This window comes from Engystomops pustulosus, chromosome 3, assembly GCF_040894005.1.
Source record: "Engystomops pustulosus chromosome 3, aEngPut4.maternal, whole genome shotgun sequence".
Classification (NCBI taxonomy): domain Eukaryota; kingdom Metazoa; phylum Chordata; class Amphibia; order Anura; family Leptodactylidae; genus Engystomops; species Engystomops pustulosus.
The window spans coordinates 76707339-76724492 of record NC_092413.1 but is presented as its reverse complement, the minus strand read 5'-3'; the positions used below and the strand labels follow the sequence as shown (position 1 = coordinate 76724492).

The 17154-nt window shown below is 40.3% G+C and overlaps 1 protein-coding gene across 19 annotated transcripts in view; it reads left to right on the top strand.

Annotated features, from left to right (window-relative positions):
- The window catches only part of AFDN (afadin, adherens junction formation factor), a 251176-nt gene that overhangs the window by 105866 nt on the left and 128156 nt on the right, over positions 1-17154 (top strand). For 11 of the 19 annotated variants that reach the window (XM_072141135.1, XM_072141134.1, XM_072141153.1 and 8 more), the window contains exons 9-11: positions 2833-2877; positions 10467-10561; positions 12908-13170. In XM_072141135.1, coding sequence (XP_071997236.1) covers positions 2833-2877; positions 10467-10561; positions 12908-13170 — 403 coding nt within the window. The remainder of the gene's footprint in view (positions 1-2832; positions 2878-10466; positions 10562-12907; positions 13171-17154) is intronic. The other 8 variants (XM_072141140.1, XM_072141139.1, XM_072141151.1 and 5 more) reach the window with 3 other exon arrangements.

The following is a 17154-nucleotide window of genomic DNA, read 5'->3' as shown; positions in this document are numbered from 1 at the left end:
AGGCTGATTACGTGTGGAAAAACACACTTACATCAGTATAAATTTTTTCACATATAATAAATCTATCTCTAATATAAAATAGGTCATTTTTTTAATTTAAACCAAGGGGAAATCGGGTTTTAAATTCCAATATTCAAATATTCCCGCTTTAAGAGAATGATCTGCCAGTTATCCACCCTCCTCGGGCAATACACCCTTTCAATGCCATAGCAGGAGAAGGAATTTTTGTCTATTGTGGACTCAAAAAAATTACTTGCAGCACCTGATATACCTGTATTTTTTTTTTATCAATATCAGATAAATGCTCTGCTATTCTTGCTTTCATTTTTTGAATGGTGCTGGCGACATATTTCTTACTGCCGGTTGTACAGGGAATACCCCTTTAATGTTGTATATTTTTTCTTTTTCTCTGTGTATTGACATATATTACATCGGCTACCTCCACACACATGAAAGCCCTTGATTGATAGCCAGGTTTTATTTTTCTGATGGTTTTTATCGCTATAATAGCTTGGAGACCTTCTCGTCACACACTAGAAACCTTCGCCTAAAATATTTGAGGATACATCAATCTGCAGGAAGTATTTATCGTTGAATGAAAAATAATTGATTTAGTAGGTAAGTCGCTGCCAACAGAAGAAATTTTTAAATTGTTGTCATATACACTGTATTTTGATAGGTGGAAACGTACAGCCTCTGGTGCAACATTATGTGGTGTGCAGGAGTATAATGTTACCACGTCACATGTGTCCCATTTACACTCAGGCTGCCATTCAAAATTGTCAAAATTTATTTAGGACAGTAGAATTGTCTCTTAGATTTTTTATATACAAGTGCTGGATCATTTGAAAATTTTTTCCATTGAGATTTTTTTTCCACTATGTCCCTATGGGGCTAGTGATACAGATGCAGAATTTGCAGCCGCATCACAACCCCCATAGAGATTTATTGCACCCTGTCACAGTCTGGCGAGTGCACACTGTCTCACCTCACTGGCAGTGCTGTATGTCCTATACTGGCAGTATAGGGCATGTCCTATATTTTCTGTTTTTGCTTGGCTTTAAATGGAGAAGATAAAGTTGAACAGCACTGACTACTCCCTCCTGCACCTGGCTGTATCCTCGCCCTGTATCTTTAAAGTATCTAATAATGAAGTAATCTTCAGTTTTCATTACATTTTATAATAACAGCATTTGCTTTACAAGCTACAAATTTACCTAACTGAGGTATTCTCTTTTTCTCTGTATACATGGTGTAACAAAAAGGATGGGATGGTGGAATGTATAAATATGCCAAATACTGTATATACTGAATATACTTGAGCATAAGCCAGGTTTCTCAGCACACAATTTGTGCGGGAAAAACCCTCTTATACACTTACCCTATAACTATATTTCCTGTACGCTCATACTATTCTACTATACTATACTAGTCTATTAAAAAAAATAACCCTGCACTCACCTTTCCGACGTTTCCCATAGGTCCCTTTCTGCTTTCGGTGCTCCGGTGCTACCTCGGGTCCTTCGGGTTCTCCTGCTCCTCTTTGGCTCCTAATTGGGACATTTTGCTCCTATTCGGGTCCCTCACGATGCTGGCGGCTCACAGACAATGACGTCGGCAAGTGGCTGACGGCTGAGCGCGAAGAGGACCGGAAGCGCCCAAAGAGGACCGAAGGATCTGAGGAGGTATCGGAAGCAGAAGAGGATCTAAGGGGGACGTCGGAGAGGTGAGTACAGTGTTTTTTTACTACAGCGGGCTGGCAGGCTGTATACTGTACTGGGAGGCTGTGACCAATGCATTTCCCACAGCTTGCACTCGAGATTTCCCAGTTTTTTTGTGTTTAAAATTAGGGAACCTCGGCTTATACTTGGGTCGGCTTATACTCGAGTATATACAGTATTTTTCAAAAATCTGGATTCCCCAGAAAAATTACATTGATTTGACCTAGTCTTTCAAAAATTGAAATGTGTATAAAAACTTGAAAAAGGGGAATATTTCAATAAATACACATTGGATGCAAATTCTGGAAATAAACATACAATATTTTACTAAAATCTATCTAATGTTATTTTATTTGAGCACTTGAGGAAAAAAAAGCAGATTGGAGAGCCTATTTAAGAGGTAGGAGGCTTCATTTGGCATCATTGGATACATTCTTGAAAAATCTTGTTTTTCGATCCAATGTATTTGAATGATATTCCACCGCACCACCTTTTTGTTATACCCTGTATATTCTGTAGACATAAACTGAGTAAATGCTAAGCATTTCAAATATTAACCTTTACTAAAAAATGCATGATTTTGTAGAAGTATTGTATGCCTACTAGTAGCCTAAAACACATGTAAATTGGAATACACCTCAGCTACACAAGGAGACTCCAATGGCGCCAATTGCACCATTCATTGGACTTGAACACGCAATAAGGTAGGAGGAGTAACGTGGCTACTGGGGCGTGGAGTAGCCGCGCCGTGTAGCCTCGTGCCGGCTACTCCACGCCCCAGTAGCCGCATAACAAAATTTACATATTAAGGGAATAAAGTTTATTAAAAGTTAGCTGGGACGTGAGGATTAGCTCTAAAAAGAGCTATCCTCACGTCCCTTACATCCACCTACCACCCGATCTACCTTTATAGGTAGAATTGTGGTGGTAGGTTCCCTTTAATAATATAACAATTTGTTTTACACCTGTCTTGTAACCAGAAAAGTTTGTAAATGTTCCTTGCTTGGTCAGAGGTTCATTCTTTTCTTTCCTTCTTTCTTGCTGCATTTCTTCTGCATGCTATGCATGTTCTGCTTCCTGGGTCCTGTCTGTTCATATATTCTGCCTTCAGGCAGAAGGAATCACTTTACCTACTGCAATTATCATTCCTACGAAGGTAATGATGTATTTTTATATTTAATGTTATTGATGGAAAAAAAATTCTGTGCAAAAACACTTTTCAGGAATGAGCAAGTCTAGTTATTAAATGTTGGATGATTGTTCCCAAACGATTTGATTTGTAAAGCGTATAACAGTGTACTGGTCAGTGGAAAATTATATTATCTTTGAGTTTCTTAATTCACTTATTTATAGTAGATGGTACAAGTTTAACTATGATCTGGCTGCCGAGAACCCCACAAACCGTGGTTCTGATTCACCTAATTCATTTGGTAGAGAAAGTGGCAAGAGAGGACTGGGAGAGAGCACTAATAGTGTGACAGATATATATTGCAACTGCAGTCCTGTACTATAAAGCTGATACATAATAAATGGGTATTATACAAGATAAAAGGTAGTAAAATAGGTATGTAGGGGTAGAAAATTCATATGAAGTTTATAAATATGAATATTTACAATTCATATACATATACAAAACAATTAGTGTCGGGGCTAAAAACATTCCATAGATATAGCAGTACAAGGTCAAATCTTCTTGATAAAAGAAATACTTGGGAACGATGATGGCCACATGCCTAATTACATAGATGACATTTACTAGTAGCAATAATATAAGGTTATATATAATTAGAGCTAGAATCCTTCAGCTTAAGAGGGATATTGGCCACTTGCCTAATGCCGAGGGTACAGCGTAGATCCATCCTGGCCATGCGTGGCATGGTGGAGCGGGCTATTTTTTATCTTGCCCTGTCGGGGAGCTACTCGTGCCTAAAACGGTTTCTGCACATGGGCAGAAGCTCCGATCGGAATCAGAGTGTTTCAGCGGAGTAGGAAGATCACGGTTGCTCGATTGAAAAAGCCTGCGGGGCAAGTAGGAATGAAAAGGGGGGGGGGGATGTATCGGCATGGGCGGCCAGCGGCTGTCAGTAATTTATAATACCACTACATGCCATAGTAACATATAATCAGTTAGCTGTAAGCTGTTAATGATTGGTGTATCTGTATATTTGAAAGGGAATGATGTGCATCACTAATGATGATGATAGTGATATTTAAATGGACAAATGGATCATGAGAGAGAATGAGCGATTGTATAAATTGATAAATTCATTCATCTAGATGGATTATTAGGAATAAATGGTTAAATAAATGTTTCTTCCCTTTATTCAAATATTCCACACCAAGAAGGCATAGCTGAAACAACCACATAGAGCTGAGCCTCGGATGATCTGTCACCGTCTCTGCGGCTGACATTTTGATGTTTATTGAAGCTTCTTCCCATGCGCGGAAAACGTATTAGGCACGAGGCCTCCCCGCCACGATAACATAAAAAATAGACTGCTTTGCAATGCCACTAATGCCCAGGAGGCATTCGGTAAGTGGCCAATATCCTTCTTAAAGGGGTTGTGTCACCATAGCAAATGGCTGTAATTGGGTCCAATGCATTGTGAAAAGTACTTTCACCATTTACACTTATTACAAAATATGCAGGCTTACTGATATTATTCCTTTTGTTCCGGTTGCTGGCGTCCCCTAGTGGTAGCTGTGTCCCGTCCTGAGCAACAGCTGATCTGGCCGAGCCTGCGCACAAGCACTCAGCCAGCTGCTCTGCACTACAGATCACTCCGTGAGCTCCTCTACACACAGAGAACAGCTGACACACTGCAGCCAATAGGAAGTGAGAGAGGAGGCGGGGCAGAGATTGTGCTGTGATGGCCACTGCTTACCAACTTCACAGGTGCTTCCAGCAGCAGATACAAGGTAAGGGTACATTCGCACAGCGGTATGCCCGTCGTGCGGGCATACCGCCGTGTGCTGGAGAGGAGGAGGAGGAGATGACCGCTCCTCCCTCCATAGAGAACAGCGGCGCACGGCCGCAAACACGCCGAAAGATAGAGCATGCTCTATCTTTTTGTGGTGTGCGGCCCGGATCGGTGCCACACACGTGTAGTGTGCAGGGGCCGCCAGATTCAGGATTTCTGGTGCACGTTCTTCATGAATCTGGTGCTCCATGCACTGCTCCGACAGTGGTGCACTTTTAACATGGGGCGTGTGACACATTTCTGTTGGACTTTACATGTTAAATCTGGCGCACGGTCAGACTGAGCACCGGAATGCCCCCTAATTTGTGCTGAAAAATCCTAAGGCTCTTCGAGTCCCCGTGGCTGCGTAGCACACACCATGATGTCAGTCACTTGGCGACATCATAGTGTGTACGCCACCATCGGAACACACTATGATGTCAGCAAGCGGCTGACGTCATGGTGTATGCAATAGGACCGCGCTAGAGCTGAAGAGGATGTGTGTGGGCTGAGTTTTTGTGAGGGGAGTACAGAATTTTTTTAGGCTGGGCAGGGGGCTGCTATATGTATGGGAGGTGGAAGCACTCGCTATATACAGGGGAGGGGCAGGCACTTGCTATACACGAGGAGACAGGCACTTGCTATATATACGAGGGGGCAGGCACTTGCTATATATATATACGAGGGGGCAGGCACTTGCTATATATATATATATACGAGGGGGCAGGCACTTGCTATATATATATATATACGAGGGGGCAGGCACTTGCTATATATATATATATACGAGGGGGCAGGCACTTGCTATATATATATATATATATATATATATATATATATATATATATATATATATATATATATATACATACGAGGGGGCAGGCACTTGCTATATATATATATATATATATATATATATACATACGAGGGGGCAGGCACTTGCTATATATATATATATATATATATATACGAGGGGGCAGGCACTTGCTATATATATATATATACGAGGGGGCAGGCACTTGCTATATATATATATATACGAGGGGGCAGGCACTTGCTATATATATATATATATACGAGGGGGCAGGCACTTGCTATATATATATATATATATACGAGGGGGCAGGCACTTGCTATATATATATATATACGAGGGGGCAGGCACTTGCTATATATATATATATACGAGGGGGCAGGCACTTGCTATATATATATATATACGAGGGGGCAGGCACTTGCTATATATATATATATACGAGGGGGCAGGCACTTGCTATATATATATATATATATATATATATATACATACGAGGGGGCAGGCACTTGCTATATATATATATATATATATATATATATATATACATACGAGGGGGCAGGCACTTGCTATATATCTATATATATATATATATACGAGGGGGCAGGCACTTGCTATATATATATATATACGAGGGGGCAGGCACTTGCTATATATATATATATACGAGGGGGCAGGCACTTGCTATATATATATATATACGAGGGGGCAGGCACTTGCTATATATATATATATACGAGGGGGCAGGCACTTGCTATATATATATATATATATACGAGGGGGCAGGCACTTGCTATATATATATATATACGAGGGGGCAGGCACTTGCTATATATATATATATATATACGAGGGGGCAGGCACTTGCTATATATATATATATATACGAGGGGGCAGGCACTTGCTATATATATATATATACGAGGGGGCAGGCACTTGCTATATATATATATATATATATATATATACGAGGGGGCAGGCACTTGCTATATATATATTTATATATATACACGAGGGGGCAGGCACTTGCTATATATATATATATATATATATATACGAGGGGGCAGGCACTTGCTATATACTTGGTGGTTGCTGGCTATATCCTGGGGGCAGGGGACTATTGGCTGTATACAAGGGGCAGGTGAAATCTATATACTAGAGATTAGAGGCTGGGTATATACTGGGGGGCATGTGCTATCTAGATATATACTGGGTGGAGGCTGTGACCAATGCATTTCCCACCATAGGCTTATACTTGAGTCAGCGAGTCGGCAGGTTCTGCCTGTTTTTGTGTTAAAATTAGGTACCTCAGCTTATACTTGGGTCGGCTTATGCTCGAGTACATGCACACACATTATACTGAGCTTTATATTTTTATACGGTTGTGAAAACATTATAGCTGAGCTGTGACTGATTGCTATGAACAATATAGACTGTTATAGTTTTTATAAATGAGGCTGATATGAAAGTTTCAGAATATGTTATTGAATATATAGGTGTACATGTACAGATGTGGACAGCAGGAGGAAGGAGACTCTGAAGGCTGATCACTAGGCCCCTCCCACATCTGCTTCTGTGTGAAGCAGAATAGAGGCTGAACAAGCATCATAATAACAAATAAAGGTATTTTTAATTCCAGGCAACCATTACAAATAGATTTTTGAAATATTTTAACCTCTTTGACAGCTTTTTGTAGTAAATAGTTTTGTGGCATAACCCCTTTAAGCTTCAGGATTCTAGCTCTTATTAAGAAGATATAACCTTCTATCATTACTACTAGTATATGTCATTTATGTAATTAGGCATGTGGCCCTCATCCTTACTATGTATTTCTTTTATCAAGAAGATTTGACCTTACTCTGCTATATCTATGGATATAGTTTTTAGCCCTGACACTAATTGTTTTGTATAACATATATACAGAGTGTGTGTGTGTATATATATATATATATATATATATATATATATATATATATATAATATTATATATATAATTTTTTTTTTTATATTTATAAGCTTGGTAAAATAGGTATGTAGGGGTACAAAATGAATATTATCTTTTATCTTGTATAATGCCCATTTATTATGTATTATCTTTATAGTACTGGCCTGCAGTTGCAATATATAGCTGACGTGCAGATTTTACAATAAGTGCAATATAGCTGTGTTTTTATATTTATAAGTACAACTGACTTGAAAATCAGTCCATTTGCGCCCTCCCCCACTGTTGGACTAACCAAGACCTTTTTATTCATGTGCTTCCCTTACCCTATGGGTTGAAACTTTTTTTTCACTCTATTCAGTCCTTGTCCACTTGAGAAAGTGACAAAGGGGTACCTTACCCCGAAACACGTAATGTTAAAACCTTTAATAAAACATTTCATATTCCCATTTCGGAGTGTGCCATCCATTTGGACCACTACCATAGAATTCATTTGGTGACATATTGAGCACTCCTGGACATTGAATGAAGCAGCAGGATACAAGCTCAACCTGCAGCTCCAACTGTTAGGTCAAATGGAATCCCTTTGCTATAGATGAAAGAAGGTATTCCTTTTTGTATTCTTAACGTAGGCTACATATGCTTTTGTCCCCGATTTTATTCTTTTGCGTGGTATAATTTTAGAGCTTCCTTTTTGTTTTTGGGTTTAATCAAATTTTTGTCTAATGCTCAACTTGCTGCCTCTCATACCCACCTAAGCAGCCACTAGGGGGTCCGATAGATTCTGTAAATTACACACAGCTCTGAGAGGTGATGTGAAGTCTCCAGCTGTATCAATGCCCTAAATTTCTACATTTTGGCAAAAACCATAGCCGTACAATAGAGCGGACCTTCTCCGCAAAAGTGTCAAGGGGCATAGGGCCTTTTTTTTCATGCCAGTTGATGGGTTAACCCAGAATACCGCTCGACTTCCGATAAGAACTCCTTAACAGGGGGAAGTGAGGAAACTGTACCCCGCAGAAAAAGCAGAAAGTCTGCATTTTGCGCAATGTGCTCTTGCTTCCCTAAATACCTAAAACCCTGAATGGTGTAAGAAGTTTGAACCAGGTTATTGGTTCTATGGCTACCTGTGAAGAACAAAGGGGTAGGATAGTAGACCATCAGTACTAATGCATGCCCTAGGTTTCCCATATAGCATCTGAACCCATTTCAAATACTTGGGCCCAAATCCCATTGCCTTCCCCAGCATAAATCCTGTAAGATGCCCCGGCACTAGGTCCAGAATGTCCAGTACTTGAGCCATAAGTTTAACATCATGACACCGTAGGGAGATGGGCGGTAGGGTTCCAAGCAATGTTAGGTGTTTTTTTTATCTGGTTTGGGCAAGACTATTAACATTTGCCTCCCCCATGGAATTTGGAAGCTGACCTAATTTCCCTGCCCATTTTTAAGGACCTCTAGAAACTGAGAGAAGAATCGAGCCATGTTTATTGTAAACCTCACTTACGAGGCCATCCGACCCCGGCGCCTTCACTTTAGGGTATGATTTAAGGGTTAACTCCAGTTCTTGTAATGTAAAGGGGGTATCCAGAAAATCTCTCTGCTCTCTAGACAACACCAGCAATAAGACTGTCTATAAAGGCCCTTATATTGTAATCTGGACGAATAAGTACCCTTCTAAAAATTTGTCTATAAAATATCCCTATTGGTCGTGACCAATTCTACCCTGTTGTTAACTACCAACTGAATACATAGACTCCCCGTTGGGTCCTTATTACTAAGGCTAGCAGCTTTTCTGTGCCCTCGCCACCCTATAACCCATGGTTGATCTATACCACTCTATATGGACGTGTCCTTAAACACAACAGTTCTGGTCCGATATCAAACAGATTACAGCGGATTCTTGCCAAGTTGCACTCCCGCTACAAGCTTCGACCATGTTATTTCATTCGACTGCCCCATTGGAGGAGGACTCTGAGGAGGTCGCCCCACTAGCTCCCATTAGACAAATTAGAGACCGAACGGCTAGGCAATAAGAGGGCAAAATGCTTTTTTTGGAAATGGAAAACATTTCTAGTTACACACCTTACAGACAGCAAGATAAAACTGCTAATGATAAAACTATGCCATACAGAATGGTACCACCTACAGAACTAGAAGGGGACCCTGGGCAAATTGAGACATAACAATTAAATCAAAATATAAGCAACATGATACTAGATGCGGCTTCATCAGAGAGGGTAGTAATTGTATTCCATTAATAATTCTAATGATGCCGTCGTGGTGCTGGAAATCTGGGGTGACTCCTATGTGTCCGTCCCCCCCCCCCCCGCCTCCATTTTTTTCCCTCCCCCTCCCTGTTATGATTTTGAGTTTAATGAAGCACACTCATATCCTCATGCAATCAATATGCAGGACTTTGCTTTAGGACTTTTAAACCATTGAGACCATGAGACAGTTCCTAAGAGACGCACGTTAAGTCTCTGTTGTCTATTGAAAATGTAATATAGAAGTCACAGGATTATACCGGGTAGAAAGAAGTAATATTTCACTAAAATATCTGCTGGATATTTCAAACATGTGCTTACTTAATGTTGTATTTCCAATGTTAACTGTATAACATTTCTTCTACCCAATAAATATCTTTTCAAAAATAAAAAAAAGGTAGCTGAAAGAGGCAATGTCTTCCTTAACCCATCATGAAAATATTTGCATATTTACCACAGATCAAAGGCACTGGGAAGGAATACCTGCGCTCATCATAGATCTGCTAGAGTGACCAGGAAAACAGGGCTGTGGAATTGGAGTCATGGAGTATGTGACAATTTTGGTGGAGCTGGGGTTGGTTTTGAAAGTTTGGTTTACTGACCCCACAGCCCTGTTGACACTATTGTTAATTATTTTTAGAATAAAAAATAAATATAAACAAAACAAGCATTTTATTTTTGTGTTTTGTCATAATGTAAGAATTACTGTATTTTAAAGATTTATTTTTATTTATTTTTTCTATTTTTCCTTTGAAAATTGAGATGGATTAGACTCAAAAGATAAACCAAAGCTTTATCGACTTCAATTGAGTGTCACGGAAGTTGGAACTGAAAAATTGGATGAGAATTCAATACAGGTTAGATTTAATTTTATTATATTTCCATTATGACAGATTAGTTTTAGTACGGTCATCTTTCTTGAGCCATTGCAAACGTAAAGTTTGCCAGGGATGGGTTGTGTAATTGCCAGCGAAAAAAGTGCTGCAGGAAGACCACAGTTGGTTAATTTTGGTTGGTTAATTTGGTTGGTTAATTAAGGTTGGTTAATTTTGTGCCCAATGGTAAAACTGCTTCCAGCACTACTTTCTTGTTATAAAACAGCCTAGGTTTTAAACCAGGCTTATATACACTCACCGGTACATATTAGGTACACCTGTCCAACTGCTCGTTAACACTTAATTTCTAATCCGTATAACTTAATCACATGGCAACAACTCAGTGCATTTAGGCATGTAGACATGGTCAAGACAATCTCCTGCAGTTCAAACCGAGCATCAGTATGGGGAAGAAAGGTGATTTGAGTGCCTTTGAACGTGGCATGGTTGTTGGTGCCAGCAGGGCTGGTCTGAGTATTTCAGAAACTGCTGATCTACTGGGATTTTCACCCACAACCATCTCTAGGGTTTACAGAAAAAGAAAAAACATCCAGTGAGCGGCAGTTCTGTGGGCAGAAATGCCTTGTTGATGCCAGAGGTCAGAGGAGAATGGGCAGACTGGTTCGAGCTGATAGAAAGGCAACAGTGACTCAAATTGCCACCCGTTACAACCAAGGTAGGCAGAAGAGCATCTCTGAATGCACAGTACGTCGAACTTTGAGGCAGATGGGCTACAGCAGCAGAAGACCACACCGGGTGCCACTCCTTTCAGCTAAGAACAGGAAACTGAGGCTACAATTTGCACAAGCTCATCGAAATTGAACAGTAGAAGATTGGAAAAACGTTGCCTGGTCTGATGAGTCTCGATTTCTGCTGCGACATTTGGCTAGTAGGGTCAGAATTTGGCGTCAACAACATGAAAGCATGGATCCATCCTGCCTTGTATCAACGCTTCAGGCTGGTGGTGGTGGTGTCATGGTGTGGGGAATATTTTCTTGGCTCTCTTTGGGCCCCTTGGTACCAATTGAGCATCGTTGCCATGCCACAGCCTACCTGAGTATTGTTGCTGACCATGTCCATCCATTTATGACCACAATGTACCCAACATCTGATGGCTACTTTCAGCAGGATAATGCGCCATGTCATAAAGCTGGAATCATCTCAGACTGGTTTTTTGAACATGACAATGAGTTCACTGTACTCAAATGGCCTCCACAGTCACCAGATCTCAATCCAATAGAGCATCTTTGGGATGTGGTGGAACGGGAGATTCGCATCATGGATGTACAGCCGACAAATCTGCGGCAACTGTGTGATGCCATCATGTCAATATGGACCAAAATCTCTGAGGAATGCTTCCAGCACCTTGTTGAATCTATGCCACGAAGAATTGAGGCAGTTCTGAAGGCAAAAGGGGGTCCAACTCGTTACTAGCATGGTGTGCCTAATAAAGTGGCTGGTGAGTGTATGTTGAACCTTTTTTTTTTTTTTTTTTTTTAATTTGAACCTGATTTTCGGGTCAATAGTGGAAGCAATAAAACTGAGGAAGTTAAAGCGGCATCTTGCAACTTTTCACATTAACCCCTATGCACAGGATAAGACATAACAAGCAGAAAGTGGGGTTCTGACTACTGGTACCTCCACCGATCACAAGATTGGGGCTGCCGCAGTCTTGAACCAGCTGTTGGACCTTCACCGATTTTAGATTTGGATCCCACATAGTGTAACAAGATTTTTTTATTTTTTTAATTTTCTCCTTAGTATGCTGAAGTGATTGGAGCATGTGCTATTTTTTTTTTTTTTTTGGTTTGCAGAAGTCAATAGGTGTGCACATTTTAGAGATCTGCCTTTAGGTAATCAGTAGTTTGATGTGACAAATGGTGGCAAAAAGTGGGAAAGATTTGTTGTTGGTTTTTAGCCACCTATGTGTCTTAGTATATTATAAACAGTAGTTACAATAGTTGCAAACTTGATTTCTCTGTGTAATCAGATACATTGAAATACTGTGCACTTTATATCTATGTATTTTTAGAAAGGGATGTCACTGTATTTTTGTGTGTATATGTCTGTGTGTGTATACGCCACATTTTTATGCTTGATAAAGATTTGTGATGGTTTGAAACATTGTGTTTTTTATGCCTGGATGAAAATAAAGATCCCTGGAATCTAATTTCACGGGTGCTGTAGCTTCCTCCATTGATTGTAAAGTGCCAATCCTGTCACGGGCAGCAACCTCTACTACATATACATCAGCAAAGTTTTTATAATAATTTGCTTAGTGTTTTCCTGTATACATTTTTGGAAATGTTGTGTTTCTTTTTATAATAGTTGTTTGGGCCAGGAATACAGCCCCATCACTGTGACCTCACAAATATGGATGGTATAGTGACTGTTACACCAAGAAGTGTTGATGCAGATACATATGTTGATGGTCAGCGCATCTCTGAAACCACCATGTTACACAGTGGTGTAAAAGTGCAATTTGGGTCATCACATGTGTTTAAATTTGTGGATCCAAGTCAAGATCAGTCATTGGGTAAAAGACCTTCAGATGCTGGACAGATGGTTAGAGGACAAAGAATTAAATCTGGGTAAGTCATTGAAATACTTTTTTCCTTATGGGCACATGAAGATTTTGTTTTTCTCTTCATGGCTAAATTTTTTTTTCTATAGTCTCCATCCCCTTACAGTAAAGAATCACTTTCTATGACCATGGTAGAAGCACCTCTCCATTTTTTTTACGGATCCAGCACATTTGTATGCTGCTGGCCTAATAATCAGAAGTGGAACCTACCCACAATTTAAAATAAATTTATAGGAATTATCCTCCTGCACCAATGAACGCTGATAGTTATATTACATTGGTTATGGAAGTGCTCATTGGACTGTCTGCGTGTGGCTTGTTGGCTTATGCTTTACTGATCCACCTTTTATTTGAGATGAAGGTGTTCTGTACTTTGTGTACATCCTCTGGAGTGGAGCTCCTCTGCTATAGATTAGAGGAATAAGGGACTGGAAAGGAATGGCCGCATTTATCTCAGCAGGAGAACAATATTGTGGAGTTGTGGATTCAGTCAGTACCATTTTGGAGCTGGAGTCAAAATTTGGGAAATTGAGGAGTCTAAAGTTTGGCTTACCAGCTCCTCAGTCCTGGGTCATACAATCCCACATTTGGTATCAATGTAAATGCCATTACGTTGTGCAAAAATTTACACCTAGCACAGTGTCCTACGCCAAAGTGTGAAAAAGTTATTAGCGAAATTATATATTTTTTTGCAAACAAAGTGTTTATTTTATTTTTTTTTAATCAAACACAATTAAACCTATATAAATTTGGGATCCCCTTTATCGTACCAACCCAAGATATAAAGAGGAGTCCTTTTGAACAAAAAGTGAAAGGCATAAATGCAGAGCACGCAAGAAAATGGTGCTTATGCACTTTTTGCCAATTTCACCACATTTTAGAATGTTTTCTCCGGCTTCCCAGTATATGGAATGAAATATTAAATACTGTCACTGGAAAGTACAATTTTTTTTTTCACAGAAAACAAACAAGCTCCCGCCTTCTGTACACTGAAAAATCTATGAAAAGTCTATGGATTTTTGAAGGTGGGGAGCAAAAACGGAAACATAAACACGAAAGAGCCAAGTCGTTAAGGGGTTAATCCAATTCCAGCCTTAAAGGGGAACAAAGTTTAAAGGTGGCATGGGAGGGCTCTTCACACTACCAAGAAACTAACTGGAACTAAATTTATTTATGATTCTTCCTGCAGACATTAAAATTCCTATAATTTTTCAGTCCTTTAAAGTTCTTTTCAATGTATCCCTGTCCGACATCTAACTTCGGAGAAAAGTGAAACTACACTGTTGAAAGATCCAAAGATCCAAAGCAACTCTTTCCTTCAGAAAGTTACATGGTACAAAATGCATCCAATGAATTTCAGTAGAGACTGCTTCCTTTTGTCAAGGTTGAATCCTCTGGTTCTTCTTGATACCTATAACAAGCCTTTGTATATCTGCTTTGTCACTTTTACAGGTCCTTTCTGTCAGAAAAGTCATCAGGTGTTAAACTGTGTAGATCAAAAACATGCCAGGCCTCAGCTTATGATGGTTTATTAATAAAATGGCGCACCACTGATCTGGTTTGATTAATCCTGGCTTGTTCTATTGTGTGTCGACATCTGGCGTATCCCATAGATTACATCCTATGTTGTCTTTTAAAGTCAATAATGTTATATATTTTGCCCTCATTAGAAATTGTATATAATTGGGTTCTTCATTTTATAAGTAACTTAAAAATTCTACAGGTTCAGATGCTTGTGATGATGGCATCCTGCTTGTGATGATGGCATCCTATTTGTTTTTATTTCTATTTTGAATGTAGTTTCTTTTCCAAGTAGGGTCTATTTAAATTCTTTGCCTTTTTAATAATTAAGTAGAATGGAAGAATAATCCAATTGATCCCAACTGAACACTGACTAAAGACGTCAGTGGGGGGAGGTTTTCGAGTCTGCAGCAAAGTTTTCTTTGTCTTCCACGTTTATCGCCAATCGTGTGAGCAGGACCAGGTCTCAAGCTGTCAAAGCCAGGGAGAACCTAGGGAGAAAGCAGAAGCTGTTTGTTACTGCTTCTTCCATCTTTCTTCGCTGCATATTGCTGAAGTAGCTGTCACATGACATTTAAATGAAAAAGATTTTGTGGTAGAACTTTTCTCCTAGGGGTTTTTTCACCTACTGGATTACATATAAATTTGCAATAAATAATTAAACTAATAAACTTCTAATAAAAAAAAACAAAATCCCTGCTACACTGTAAAAACATCACCATAGTTATATATATTTACAAAAAGGTTTTCTCTAGTTTTTGTTACTTTAAGGAAATCTACCATTTGAGTTATGCAGGATCATAACTTGGTTAATCCTTGAGCTGTGTGGTTTTGCTGATAAAACACTTAACATTATGATAATGAAGCTGTATGGCTTTTGTGGCTGCCTGAGCTTTTCCTAGCACATTATTTATGCACTACTCACAGGATTATATTATCCCTGAGTTGTGCCTGTAGGCAGAATAATCAATTGCTGCATCATCCCCCCAGCTGCTGTGTATGAGTGATCCAGGTCAGGTTAAGTAGTCCTGTCTGGACTAAGTCCAATGTGTAATATAAGCTCTGTGTAACTTGTGGAATAATGCAATCCTGCTTTCCCAAGGTCCTGAATGTGATAATTGTTGGTTCAGCCAAACCAGTCCTCTCAGGGATTAACCAAGATAGGTTTCTGCATCGGTGTAGCTGCAGCATACTCCATGTATGTTCGGTAAATTTCCTTTAACACCCCAAAAAATAAAAATGAAAAAGCATGTTCATGGGACCAGGATTATATGAGTATAAGCATCTACTATGAGGTAATCAGGTGGTAGATGTCATCTAAAGCAGTGTTCCCCAACCTTTTTGTATCTGGGGACCGGCAGCACCTAAAAAATTTTTTTTCCAAGGAAAAATACTCAATATGTAACCTCAACCCATATAGTGCCCTTTTATGTAGCCCTCTTTTAATGTCTTGATAAAAAGACTGCTACAAAAGGGGGTCATTAGAACACCGCTTTTTATATAGACTCTCCAACACACCTATATTGTCCCCTTTGTCCTTGGGCTTTTCAATGCAATGTCCCCAGCGGGACTCCCTCCTCCCCACTGCAATGTCCCCAGCGGGGCTCCCTCCTCCCCACTGCAATGTCCCCAGCGGGGCTCCCTCCTCCCCACTGCAATGTCCCCAGCGGGGCTCCCTCCTCCCCACTGCAATGTCCCCAGCGGGGCTCCCTCCTCCCCACTGCAATGTCCCCAGCGGGGCTCCCTCCTCCCCACTGCAATGTCCCCAGCGGGGCTGGAGACGTCATTCTAAAGGACATCTATCATCAGTTTGACTTTGTAAATGGGCTGAACTTATATGCTTGCACTGTTATGAAGGTACTGGAACTGTAGTAAGTGCAGAACAGCACGTTTTGGCAGAAATGTGTTTTTTTTTTTTATATGCAGATGAGCTCAGGTGGCGTCAGCCCGAGTGCGTTTAGCTACTCTTGGCATTGTCTACTTTTAATGCATGTGCAACAGCCCTGCCAATGCATGGGGTGTGTAGTTGTTGAGATTAGCAACCTCTCCTTGTACGCAACTGTCAATGAGCCTGCGCAACTCAATCAAGTTACTGTCGGGTAAACTTTGTAATTGCAGCTAGAACCAGTGCCTGGGAGGGCAAGAGTTGCATGATATGATGTGTTCTTATTGTAAAGCAAGCCTGAAGCTGATTAGAGGGTTCTGCCACCTCACTAGGGGAGTATAAAAACCCCTTGTGGGTGGTAGCACATGGTCCGAGGGTTTAGTCAGCATTTGAGAAGCAAGTCCATTGTGCAGCTCCTGCAGAACTGCCAGCCTGACACACTACCAAGAAGCAGTGGTGGCTTAGGCCTGCTGCCTGCAAGTCAGAGGACTAAGCCCCAGAGCAGAGTTTCACTGTCTGGACTCGGCTCCATCTACCAGCCCAGCGTGAAGCTACTATCACAGTGATGGTGAACCTTTTAGAGGC